Here is an 11,912-nt window from a genome sequence, read left to right as displayed (position 1 = left end):
GAAATCCCCCTAGTTTAGTTTATAGTGTTAAAGCAGCAGCTGTTGTCAGGGGAGACACAGCAGCATTACTATTTATCTGCTGGCTTATTCACACATACTAATTCCATGGATTTGGGGGCTCTCACTTTCTCCATATAGTAAAACTAACGCCTCCTTTTCTTTACTGGGTAACAAGGGTAAGCACTTCCTCTCTCTACCTTTCCTTTCTTGTTAAAGATTGCACCATTTCCTTCGCTCTGCTGCTTCTGATTTTTTATTGCCTATTTTTGGATAAACGGCAGAGGGATTTTCTGTCTCAAACTCAAACTTCCCACTTCGAATCTCTGCTAAAACATGGCCACAAAAATCTCAGCTTTGGGAATTGGGTGCTTTTATTTCTTTTGCCCATGCTTTTCATTTTTGTTAATTTTCGGAAAAAGAAAATATTTTTTTCTGTGTGCAGTGGGAAAAGTTCCCCTTCTGCTTTCGGTTGTTGATTCCAATAAAAAAAACCCTAGATGGGGGACCATAGCTTCTCCATCTCTCAGCCCCCATTTCTTCTTCCATTTTTTTTTTAATGATAAAGGATGAGATTTGTTAGTACACTGAAAAAATGCAGATCATAATATCAGTATGCTGTTTAGGGTAATTTCTTTTTATCTACTGTAATCGCAAGCTCTCTAAATGCACTGTATAGATCTAATATATCACAGTGTTTCTGTACATAACTTTTACTTTTTACCTAATTCTTCATTTATTTATTTGGGATTTTTGAGGTAGCCAGCCAGGTAGGTGGGGAAAGGCTTTGAAAGTGACATTTAGACGTTTCTGACTGGTTCTCTTTTCTTCTTCACACACACAGAAAATTTTTCACCTTATTAATGATAGTATATTTTTTTGCAATTGGGCTGAAGTTGCATTTGTATATTATGCTTTCTATATTACTGGAGGAACTATTATTTATAGAATGCTGGTTGATTAGTGGTCGGTAAGTAGTTATTGTTCTTTTTCACCTCACTTTTTCTGATCCGGTGCCTTTTATAGTGGGAGAAGAGTTTCACTTTCTATTCTTTTATTCAAAGAATTGAGGAATTCTTTACTTTGGGTAGTAAACTGTTTGTTGCATGTTTCTTTATTAATAATTCTGTTTCTTAGTAGGCTTGTGAGATTCTTAGGAGCTGGGGTTGTAGATTGAATCAAGAACAAATTTTTGAAAAATTCTGTGTTGCAGAAATCTCTATCGAATTGAATTTGCGGTGAAAACAGCTTTGTGCTTGCTAGCTGGCCTTTGAAATGGCTTTATAGACTCTTGATGATATTAAAGAGTTGATCTTGACATTTGATTCATTTTCTTCTTGCTATTTTTGTCGACTTCTTGAAAGAGGGAGTTGTCATTTGGTGACGGGGTGATGAATTCTCATCTCTTCATAGCATAGTTTCCTTGAATTTGGTATGTGCATTTACTTCTTTACTCCTTTTCCAATTTTAGCTTGTTTTGAGTGGTGTTGATTTGTTAACTTCCAGATCTAGGGTCCCGGTTTATGATGCAGCCTGTTAATTGAGTTGTTTGATGAGCCACTTTATGGAGATGGAGTGGAATGCAAAGTGGGATTGGGAAAACTTGGCTGCGTTTGGTTCAAAGGCGATTGAGAGTCCGAAGAATCTGCAATTAGCGGATTGGTCAATTGTCGATGATGAGGAGATCCATGGTGGATCCTTCAATCTATCTGCTGCTTGTGGTGGCAACAGTGGCGCCTCGGGCTCTGATGGCAGGCATGGTTCTTCAGCCAAGAGTTCGATTTCAGCTTCTACCGACTCTTCCTGCAAGGATAGGATGCAGACTTCCATCTTAACATTCACTACATCTGAGGGCTCTTCTGGGAACTTCAGCAAGAAGATTGAGATGAAAGGAATTGAGCTTTCTGGAACTTCATCAACTCCCGATGCCTCTGTTGGCTCTGCAGAAGCATTGCTGGGTTTGAAGCTTGGAAAGCGGACGTATTTTGAGAATACCGGTGGTGGAGGCACTGTTAAGAGCACTTCCTTTTCTGCGATGCCCGCCCCTGCCACCACCACCACTGCGCCAAAGAAAACTAAATCATCTGCTCCGAATGCTCCTATATTCTGTCAAGTCGAGGGCTGCAACGTTGATCTTTCACTGGCTAAAGAATATCACCGAAAACATAGAGTTTGCGACAGCCATTCAAAGTGCCCCAAGGTTGTAGTTGGAGGCCGTGAACGCCGATTTTGCCAGCAGTGCAGCAGGTGTATTTTTATTTTTACAAAAGATGATCCAACTGTTGTTGCGCTTTAAGCTTAAGCTGTATGCATCTGGTGCTTGATACTTGATAGTTCTAATCATAACGATAACGCTCAATAATAAGTCTGCCTCTTTTATTTAGTTAGTAGGAAGGATTTCAAAGGTTTAATGCTGCTTCTTTCTGTGAAGGTTTCATAGCCTGTTGGAATTTGATGAAAAGAAGCGCAGTTGTCGAAGAAGGCTTTCTGATCATAATGCAAGGCGCCGTAAGCCACAGCAAGAAACCATCCAGTTCAATCTGCCTAGGCTGTCAACCCCATTCTATGGTATTGGATCCACTATCAGTTTTTTAGTTCAGTGGCATCATCACATAAATCATTCTCATCGTGTTTCTAATTCACCTTGTTTGCATCTTTTATCTTATCCATTCATAAAATTTACTCATCTTAGTAACACTTGGGGGAAATCCTCCGTCATCTTTTAGTTGAACTGGCGCTGCAGAAACAACGTGCCATTTAGTTGGCCTGCATTGAATATCAGTTCTGAATTAGGCTAGGGAGCTAGTATAATATAACAGTGGACTTATGAAAGTTCTTGCCTAATTCTAGCTCGCTTTTCTTGCTATTGTAAATGATACTTTAATTACTCGTCTTCAATACCCCTTGAAATTAATATTCAACAGTCAGTGCTCTCTATATTTTTCATCTATCGAGAATTTAGTCCAAGCCTGATTTGTGGGTAATTTTCCGTGAAAATACGCAGGAGGGACCCACCAGATGAGTTTCATGTTGAACAATCCCCCACCTGATCACTCGAGGACCACTGCAAATTCTATCTGGAACAACTCCAAATTCGCACTAGCCAAAGGGTGTTCGTTGAAGTCTGAAGGAGATGAAGGTATTGAAGAACCGTTGCATATTCCAGGAATCAGGGTGCCACAAGCCATCAATATGCAAAATGCAGCCAACGGACTCTCGGCATCAAAGCATACGCAGTCGCAGTCTGTGGTTTTGAATTCAGGTTCATTTCTCTATTACTTGAAGGAATAATACCTCATAGTAATTACAAACAGTTTTGTGATTTTTCATAATTAACTTTTGTTGATAATACGGTAGTGTCAAATGGATTAGAGGTCTTTGATTTTCAACTTTAAAAGTAATATGAGTCTTGTAGCTGACATAAGTAGGTATCGTGCATTCCAGGTTGCAAGGGATCATTGATCTCTTCCTTAGATGCAGCACCAGAATATCGTCGTGCTCTCTCTCTTCTGTCAAGCAATTCCTGGGATTCGTGCAATCAAGAATCGATTCAGTTACACCATCAGCTGCATGAGAACACTCCCAACACCATCCAACCTATGTATCATGCAATCCCTGAAGGTGTGCCCTTCTCTTCCTCAGACTTGTGGCCGACCGGACCACACCACCACGTGGGTATGGGTTCATTCAAGACGCCGTATGATGCTGACTTCTATTCCAATATATTGAACTGACCACTCATAACAAGTCTATTCATCTATGCGGTCCTAGCCTAGGTTAGTCACTCTTTCTCACCTCCATATGCTTTAATGGTATCTTGCTGTTAGAAAAGGTTTTTAACGATGACAGTCTCGCCTTTCCAGCGTCTCATTCTCGACATATTTCTGTCATGTCGCAGGCCATCTAACATGTTGGTTCGGGGCAGCTTCGTTTTGGGATAACGAATGAACGTTCATTTAGTTTCAAGGATGACATGTTTTGGTACTGTGGTGTTGTCTCATTTTGCACCTTCAAATCTTGTTTGTTATCGTTTCCGGATAATGCTGCCCTTAATGAATTTTTTTGTTCATCTACACTAGAGCAACAAGGATATCAATTTACATTTTCAAATATACATATAATTGAACACAAATATGTGTAACATTGGATAAAAATATGCATGAGAATATATCATTATGCGACCCCTCAAATGTCTCTTGTTGCTCGTCGCCGTCATAGTTATGCATATAGTTGAACACAAATATGAATATATATAAATACATTTAAGCATAACATTGCACATAAATATGCATAGCACAATGCGACCCGTCAGGTGATCAGCGCCGAGAGGCACGTGACGGATCATATATTTCCATGTATATTTCTATCCAACTTTATGTATATTTGTGTTTATAATTATGCATATTTGTGTTCAATTATATGCATAATTTTAACCGCGGCATGCGAAAAAGATGACTCTCGAAACAAAAACATATATCACGTGGGAAAAAAATAATCTCAAAACAAATTCATAACTCTACTCCCAGCTAACAGACACAGAGAATCCCACAACATAATATAAATAAAACAGAGAAAAAGCAGCAAAACAACGATGACGAAAAACTAGGAGAAATTAAAACAAGAAACAAACCTTTCTTCAAAGGCTTGATGGGAGTAGCGACAACAGCAGCTGCTTCGACCTACAAAAAATTGTAAACAACACGTTTGCCACAGTTATCTCTTAAACGTGATGGGTGTTGGTTTGATTCTCCGAGACCATGCGGGACATTTCATCGTGGGCTCTATAGGAAGCGCTCTCTTGGCTCAAGGAGTTACATTATTCTCGGGGTTGGGTGGAGTCCAATTGCAAGCGTGCTAGCGAAACGATTAGTTCGGGTGAAAGGAATATTTCGAAGTTGGGTATACTTGCTGCTTTTTTCCGTGAGGAGCTGTAATCCATTTTGGATTTGTCCATCACAAGTCGCGCTTTGTCAATGTGATTGTATATTAATCAAATAAATCGTATTCGATTCGAAATATAAATATTCGATTAGGTTAGTGTTTAAATAAAAAAATACTATATTCAACTCGATTCGTTTACAACCCTACTAGTCTTGTTCTAACTCTTTATTCTTTAAAAAAATATATAAAAAATTAGAAGAAATATAAAATGACTCTCACACACGCACTAACCCTTTTACATATTTTATAGATTTAGGTGTTTACTTTTTATAATTGAATGTTTTTTATCTTTATTATCAAAAAATATATAATCCTACATTCCTACATTTTTAGTTGAAAAATCAGCTCAAATGAAATAAATTATTAAGAGCCAAATTAATCAATTTATCAAAGTAAATTGATAATTAACCAATACATCATATCATTCAAAATAAGCCAAAAAATATACCCATTTGGTTATTGACATTATAAATCAAATTAAGTTTGCCTTGATTTTCTAGAATTTCTTACGTTTTTTCTTTCAAACACACTTGAACGGATATTCTTGTAGGTTGCACGTAAAATGCCCCTGAAAGACCCTAAAATAATTACTTGATCAAGAGCCACAATTTCCACGACATAAAACCACAATGATATCGATTTCATTTATTTATTTACTTGATCAAGAGCCACAATTTCCACGACATAAAACCACAATGATATCGATTTCACTTATTTATTTATTTTTTTCCAAAAGAAAAACAAGCATTCAAAATTTACCAGAAAAATGAAGACAGTGATTCTATGCACAAGTCACAAATTGACCCGACACCACCACATGACAAGAAAGCCACAACAGCAAAAAATATTACAGGGTAAGAAAAAATCGCCACCAATACCACACAGAATGAAGCCAGCTTAAAACGATACGACTTTGCAGACATACGGCTATCAAAGATAACACGGGCAAATAAAACCAAATCGAAGACAGTCACAACATTACTGGAGTCGTACGTTATCATACCACTAAGATCCACTATCATCCCAAAGTACAAAAACCTAGAGAATAGCTACCAGATCAAAAGATCTAGCAGAAGCAATCTGACAGACACATGATGCAAGTTTGTAAGGATTGAGACCACGAGATATCAAGAGAGTTAATACAACTTGACACAAATTGTAACAAGGCTCGGTAACTCGAAAACGCCAGCAACAGGAAGAGATGACATGACTGACTTTCAGACACCCATACTGAGCAATGTGCTGGACGACTCTGGACCTTCTCAGACATTCCTAGTACTCACTGGAACAGTAGACAACTCTATTAATACATGAGAAGACGAAACAAGATCAAGTAGAAAACGGACAGGCATGCATTTCAAGAATAACATGAGGATCAGAATAGTAAGTGCTAAATAAATCATCAGATAGAAACTTTGAGTACGTAGCAACTTTGCTCTGTTACATATATACATAGGACCATAAGGAGCAAACAGTTGAAAGTTCAGGATCATACAATGCACACATATCACACAACAGACCTGATCATTTGCATCAGCTGTTTCTGATGGAGACTCCTTTTTCTCGGAAGGTTTATCGGCACCACAGTTCTGTCTGTTACACTTCGTCCTAAAAGGGTAGTTAATGTTGTTGCATTTCTCGCACTTCCAGCTTCCTTCTGGCATATCTGGTTCTGAATAACAAAGTTATCAGTATATTATACATTATGAAAGAGGAGCTTCAATTTCAATCAACGTAGTACAGAAAATGTAAATATATGGAACAGGCTTACTTGAATTCTTTCCAGATTTGGCACCCTGCGTCCAACATGTCAGAATTTTAGAAAATATTACGATACATATTTAAACTAAGCTTCATACAGACATTATACTGAATAATTTGGGAAAAGGGTACATCTGATGGCATCAATTACACATTCAACTTGCACAATACTAAAATGTGATAATTCAAACCTGAGATCCTGGCTTAGGTGTATTGCATTTTCTCATGTTGCAAACTGTTCTAAATGAAAAATTGATGTTTCCACATTTTGGGCAAGCCCAGTCACTGTCACGAGTTCCATCTACAATAACATGATAACAATTAGTGATTCATCAGATGAGTAAAGGTTTGGTCCACGATCTATATCTTAACTACAACAGGGCAAGACATACCACCAGCTTTCTGAAATTTATCCTCTGGGAAAAATCCAGGCCTTGGCCCCTATAGAAGATCAAAATCACATGATTGTCAAATAAGTAATCTATATATTTTTTTCCTCTACAAGTCAAAGAAATTTATTTTCCGACAACAGATTAAGAAATGTACCATGGAGGGGCTCATAGGGAAACCCAGGCCATACTGATCCATCATTGGAGGCATACCATACACCGCACCTACAACGTGAGAATACATAAGGGACGGAAACCAACAAAGATAAATAATTGCAGAAGAAGCGCAAGATGTACTGTAGTATTCTGGGGAATATGAACAGAATGATCTACCACTTCGCATAATTGATCCACTTGAGTAAGGAGGGGGCGCAGATATATGTAAAGGCCGATATGGGCTACCACCAGAAAATCGACTTCCGTAATTATAGTGATAAGCTGAACCTCCAGAATATGGAACATCATAAGGAGGGACAGATGTTCCATTGAACACAGAAGATCCGTATGGCGGGACTCCCATGTACATGGAGGAAGGTGCACCAGACCCCACAAATGGAGGTGCAGACAAATAACCCTGAGGAGCTTGGACTGGCTTTGCAGCAGGCTTCTGAACAAAGGTAGACTTGCTTTAGTACGCTTAAAAAAGACTTACGTATATAACATGTAGATGAAAGCATCCAGAAAGAATAAAATCCATTCTAAAACTAGCAGCTGATAAACATAAAATCTGAAATTAGGGTCTACATTCTCATATATGTGATTATATAACTTACAAGACTATTGAAGCAGATAACAAACAAATAAAAACTTGTACAGCTAGCTATAGTTTGTGAAAGAACTATGCAAAACAGCACATTATTCTATTCAGACACGTCAATTTCTCACCGAGTTGTGATCAGCTGGCCTAGGCTGAGTACAGTTACGCATATTACAAGTTGTTCTAAAAGAGAAGTTCACATTGCCACAGCTTGGGCAGGTCCAGTCATCTTCCCTGCGGCCACCTACATATAAAGTTAACTCAACAAGTACCAAAAAATTGGGCTCATGCAGAAACATCATGTTTAGTTGTAAAAGTCAAAAATCACATACACAGAGATCGAGTTTTTTGGGCACAAAAGAATTATTTGACAAAAAAAATCTAACAATCTTGTCTATTTTCATACAAAGAAAACCAGCATTGTTAAACAATGATTTCCTGAAACAAAACACTTATATAAAAATATCCAATGACATCACATTAGCCAAGTATGTACCAATGAAACACACAATATATATGTATATAATATACATATACATATTGGAAACATGTTTAACAGCATCCCAAGCTCTTCTCTACAATAATATCTTAACAACTATTGGTAACATACTTCTCGAAGACACCTGCACTAAAAAGCTTCAATCCTCTAAAAACATAGAAAGAAAAGCCAATTACGACAACATAGAATATTGAATCAAAAGCCAATTACGAAAATAGACATACCATCGGTTCTTGCACGTTTAGCAGCTGAAGAATTTCTGTTATCAACCTAAAACATAACAAGAATACATCAGACAGATCTACTTGTCAATTAAAATCAGATTGCGATAAATTGACCTAAAAATAGGGGGCAAATCATTAAATTTGAGCAAACAGTGACGCAGAATAATCAAAAGTACCTGAGACATGGCAACACAATGATCTTTTTTTTCTTTTTTCTTCGTGACAAGGGTTTGAGAGCTGCGCGGGCGAGAGATTTCACAGTAGGGCTATTACGAGAGAGAGAGAGAGAGAGAGAGAGAGTTGGTGAAATTAATAAAGAAAAGATTTCCTTGTTGGAAAAGTGAAAATTCAGTCGATGAGTCAAGTAGTCAGATTGAGCACTGATTGCCTCTACTTAACCAAGCCCAATTTATAAATTTATTTATGGGCCCATTTTTCAATTACGTTTTTATATTATACTATAAAATTAATACTAATTTAATTATCATAAAAAAGTAAAAAATATTTTTTACTGAATATATTTGAGATGAATTTTTAAAGAATAAGAAGAATTCACAATAATAAAAATTAATGTTATGAAAACCAAAAAAAAAACAGTTAAAAGTTAAAAATAAAATGACAAATTAAAAATTAGATTTATTTAAGAAAGATGAGGGAGGAGAGAGATTTTTTAAAAATTAACCTTTAAATAAATATAATTTTTACATTTAAATTACTGTGATCTTTAATTTGATATACGTATTTAATATTTTAGAATTTGTAGAATTTCACAAGTTTAGAAAGAAATAAAACAAAAAAAGGAAAAAAAAATATGATTTACGCATAAACTTTCAATTTTATTATAACTATCAAATTGTCACTCAATTTTAAAATTAATTTCAAATTAAAAGTTGCCTATTTAATATAGTATAGATTCAAAATTATTCCATATTTGAATTAATTAAGATCTGCCCAAAATACTAATACAAAGGTGTAAATAATTTTGTCATGGACTTGTAATGTAAAACTTATCCAACATTGAAAGCCATATCAAAGAAAAACTATCCCAATATTTCAATTTCTAAAGTAAAATAGTATAAGAAGGAATTGTGATTCATCCACTTAGGATAAACATGCGAAGCTATTATTATAAGATCATATAAACAGAAACAAATAAAAGCTCCACAATTATACATAAATTGCACTTGATCAACCACATGATCCATAGAGACAAAACCAGTGAATGTGTGAATAAGCAATAAAGATTAGGCCATATAATTTTAACCATGTATATCATATACGAGGTACAGATCCAGTTAAATAAAATAACCGATTTTCAATAGGATTTAGTGAGGTTTCTATAGCTGCCTATAAATTATAATTTACAAAATGTCAACAAAATCTAATTTACAAGAAATACTTCATCCTGTCATCTCTTCTCATGGCATAATATACTGCTTGAACCTGAAAAACACAATCCAACTATGTCAAGCAGTATGAAAACAATATTCCAACAACAAATTATCTTATCATCAGCTGCTGCACATGAGCGCGCTACCCTGTTCGTGTACAACAGCCGACAAACCTCGACACTTAGGGCCATAGCCTCTCATATCTCTTTTACTAATAGATTGGGCAAAGAGTGTTACTTGTGCACCAAAACCACATAGATGAATGGAGCTAGGAGATTACCTGCTCACTCGAAGCCACTTGAACGGGCCCAATCTTTACAGATACGTATTTGCCACGAGACGATATCTTCTGTCTCACTTGTCCCTGCAGCAAAATGACTCACATTTGTAGGTTTGATACTGAGAGATCACACTCAAGAAACATAACAAGATATGAGGAGCTTTCCCGCCAAATCAAAGATCGGCCATAGCTTAGAGAACTACTTGCAGGCCTCCCACAATTCTAAGAACCACCTATCATTGTATGCAACATTCCAAAATCTAGGCCTAAAATTAATGCCAATACTGTGCTGCATTCATATTGCTTCAACACCAACTCTTAACAAATGGAAAGTCGACTCAATGACATTACTTAATGTACGAGAAAGAGGGCCGAGTTGACTACTCTTAAACATTATCCCAGCTAATAATACATGGGCATGGATGTTGTGCAAAAGGAGTGGCCTAGTTGTGATTAGCAATCAAAAAGATGATTTCAGTGCACATAACCAATTGAACACTTAGGCATCTCAAAGTGAAAAATGCTTACTTGAGGGATTGGCCTTTGAACTACTGATTCCACAGCATAAACCATAGCTTGCACAAAGTCATCTCCTCCCGTTCCAATCGCAGTAAACCCCCTCTTTCTTGGATAAGAATTTAGCTACCATTCAAAAATATCATGATCAAGGATAGAGCTCTAGCTCTTCTCCAAAAGGCCAACTATAACTTGCTTCATTGAATCAGAACTTCAACCTAAACTAATAAGCTAGTTATTCCCCTTTTTTCAAAACAAAACATAATTTTGCTACATCACATTCAAGTTTTAACTCGAATACACAACCAAGAACATTGATCTCACCTTCCGATCAAGAGCAAGCCACCCAGAGGTGGAATCACCTGAAACTGACCCACCAAATACTACAATTGTAGCTTGACCCACCCTTCCTTCTCTCCTTGAAACTTCTGCAAATCCACATTTTTCACTCTTTGAATCAAATCAATCTAACAATCAAAAACAACATTAAAAATTCCTAAACACCCTACAACTGTCTGCTCTGATCCTCGCGTAATTCGCTAATGCAATTTCACCAGCAACAATCAAATACACATTCCCCCAAATATCTATGCCTATCACGCCCTAATTTCTTCTGCATCCACGTATCCGAAATAACCCTAAAAAAGGCTTTACTAACTTAACAATACTAAATTCATTCCCCGGGAAACAATAATACCAGCTACTTTAGAGAGAGATGCGAAATACATACCAGAAATTGCTTTGAGAAGAGCATCTTGAGGCTGGTCCTGCTGAGGAAAATCGCTTTTTCCATTGTTCAAGCAATTCATTACAAAGTGATGGCTTTTACTTTTATGATTTGAGGTTAATTTACGGCCACAATTCGGATCCTGGTTTGATAATTTCTTGTGGGGTAAACTACGTGGAGCAAAATTTGATCTTTTCTCGCTTAGAGTAGGCAAAGGCGGCCATGAAACACTCCTGCACGCCATTCCTCTTAATTTTTCTGCTGCAAAAATATCCTTTTTGGGAATTGGGTTTCGCAGCAATTTGGTTGATGGTAATATTCCAGTAAAGTACTGAATTAGCCCCCCACTTATAGTCTTTATTTTGTAGGTATTTTCGAATTTTCCCTATTTTATCGTATTAATTCGATTTAATATCAAACGCAATATCAA

General features: G+C 36.7%; 3 protein-coding genes across 14 annotated transcripts; 1 reads left to right on the top strand and 2 right to left on the bottom strand.

Annotated features, from left to right (window-relative positions):
• LOC131025426 (squamosa promoter-binding-like protein 12) lies at nt 1-4,070 on the top strand. Of its 10 annotated transcripts, none has more exons than XM_057955194.1 (7): nt 3-176; nt 1,362-1,429; nt 1,504-2,244; nt 2,429-2,565; nt 3,002-3,259; nt 3,442-3,773; nt 3,896-4,070. In XM_057955194.1, exons 3-6 carry the CDS (start codon nt 1,550-1,552, stop codon nt 3,729-3,731), a joined length of 1,380 nt encoding a protein of 459 aa, XP_057811177.1. In that variant the 5' UTR covers nt 3-176; nt 1,362-1,429; nt 1,504-1,549; the 3' UTR covers nt 3,732-3,773; nt 3,896-4,070. The 10 variants fall into 10 exon arrangements, with proteins under 10 accessions (XP_057811171.1, XP_057811179.1, XP_057811176.1 ...); XM_057955189.1 differs by lacking the exon at nt 3-176 and adding an exon at nt 183-967; XM_057955188.1 differs by lacking the exon at nt 1,362-1,429 and having other exon boundaries at nt 1-176.
• Nucleotides 4,071-5,866: 1,796 nt separating this feature from the next.
• On the bottom strand, nt 5,867-8,929 carry LOC131025424 (ranBP2-type zinc finger protein At1g67325). Of its 3 annotated transcripts, none has more exons than XM_057955184.1 (10): nt 8,745-8,929; nt 8,569-8,614; nt 7,974-8,089; nt 7,422-7,695; nt 7,246-7,313; nt 7,092-7,140; nt 6,891-7,000; nt 6,710-6,734; nt 6,459-6,610; nt 5,867-6,220 (listed from the first exon to the last, which is right to left on the bottom strand). In XM_057955184.1, the coding sequence occupies exons 1-10, from the start codon at nt 8,751-8,753 to the stop codon at nt 6,218-6,220; spliced, it is 852 nt and encodes a 283-aa protein (XP_057811167.1). In that variant the 5' UTR covers nt 8,754-8,929; the 3' UTR covers nt 5,867-6,217. The 3 variants fall into 3 exon arrangements, with proteins under 3 accessions (XP_057811167.1, XP_057811168.1, XP_057811166.1); XM_057955185.1 differs by having other exon boundaries at nt 7,422-7,692; nt 8,745-8,920; XM_057955183.1 differs by having other exon boundaries at nt 5,867-6,610; nt 8,745-8,925.
• An 862-nt stretch (nt 8,930-9,791) lies between these two features.
• Nucleotides 9,792-11,909, bottom strand: LOC131025423 (uncharacterized). The gene is made up of 5 exons (XM_057955182.1): nt 11,486-11,909; nt 11,080-11,183; nt 10,768-10,881; nt 10,240-10,323; nt 9,792-10,011 (listed from the first exon to the last, which is right to left on the bottom strand). The coding sequence occupies exons 1-5, from the start codon at nt 11,724-11,726 to the stop codon at nt 9,955-9,957; spliced, it is 600 nt and encodes a 199-aa protein (XP_057811165.1). The 5' UTR covers nt 11,727-11,909; the 3' UTR covers nt 9,792-9,954.
• Nucleotides 11,910-11,912: the final 3 nt, after the last annotated feature.

Source organism: Salvia miltiorrhiza, chromosome 5, assembly GCF_028751815.1.
Source record: "Salvia miltiorrhiza cultivar Shanhuang (shh) chromosome 5, IMPLAD_Smil_shh, whole genome shotgun sequence".
In the NCBI taxonomy this organism is placed as follows: Eukaryota; Viridiplantae; Streptophyta; class Magnoliopsida; order Lamiales; family Lamiaceae; genus Salvia; species Salvia miltiorrhiza.
This window is presented reverse-complemented; position numbering and strand designations above follow the sequence as displayed.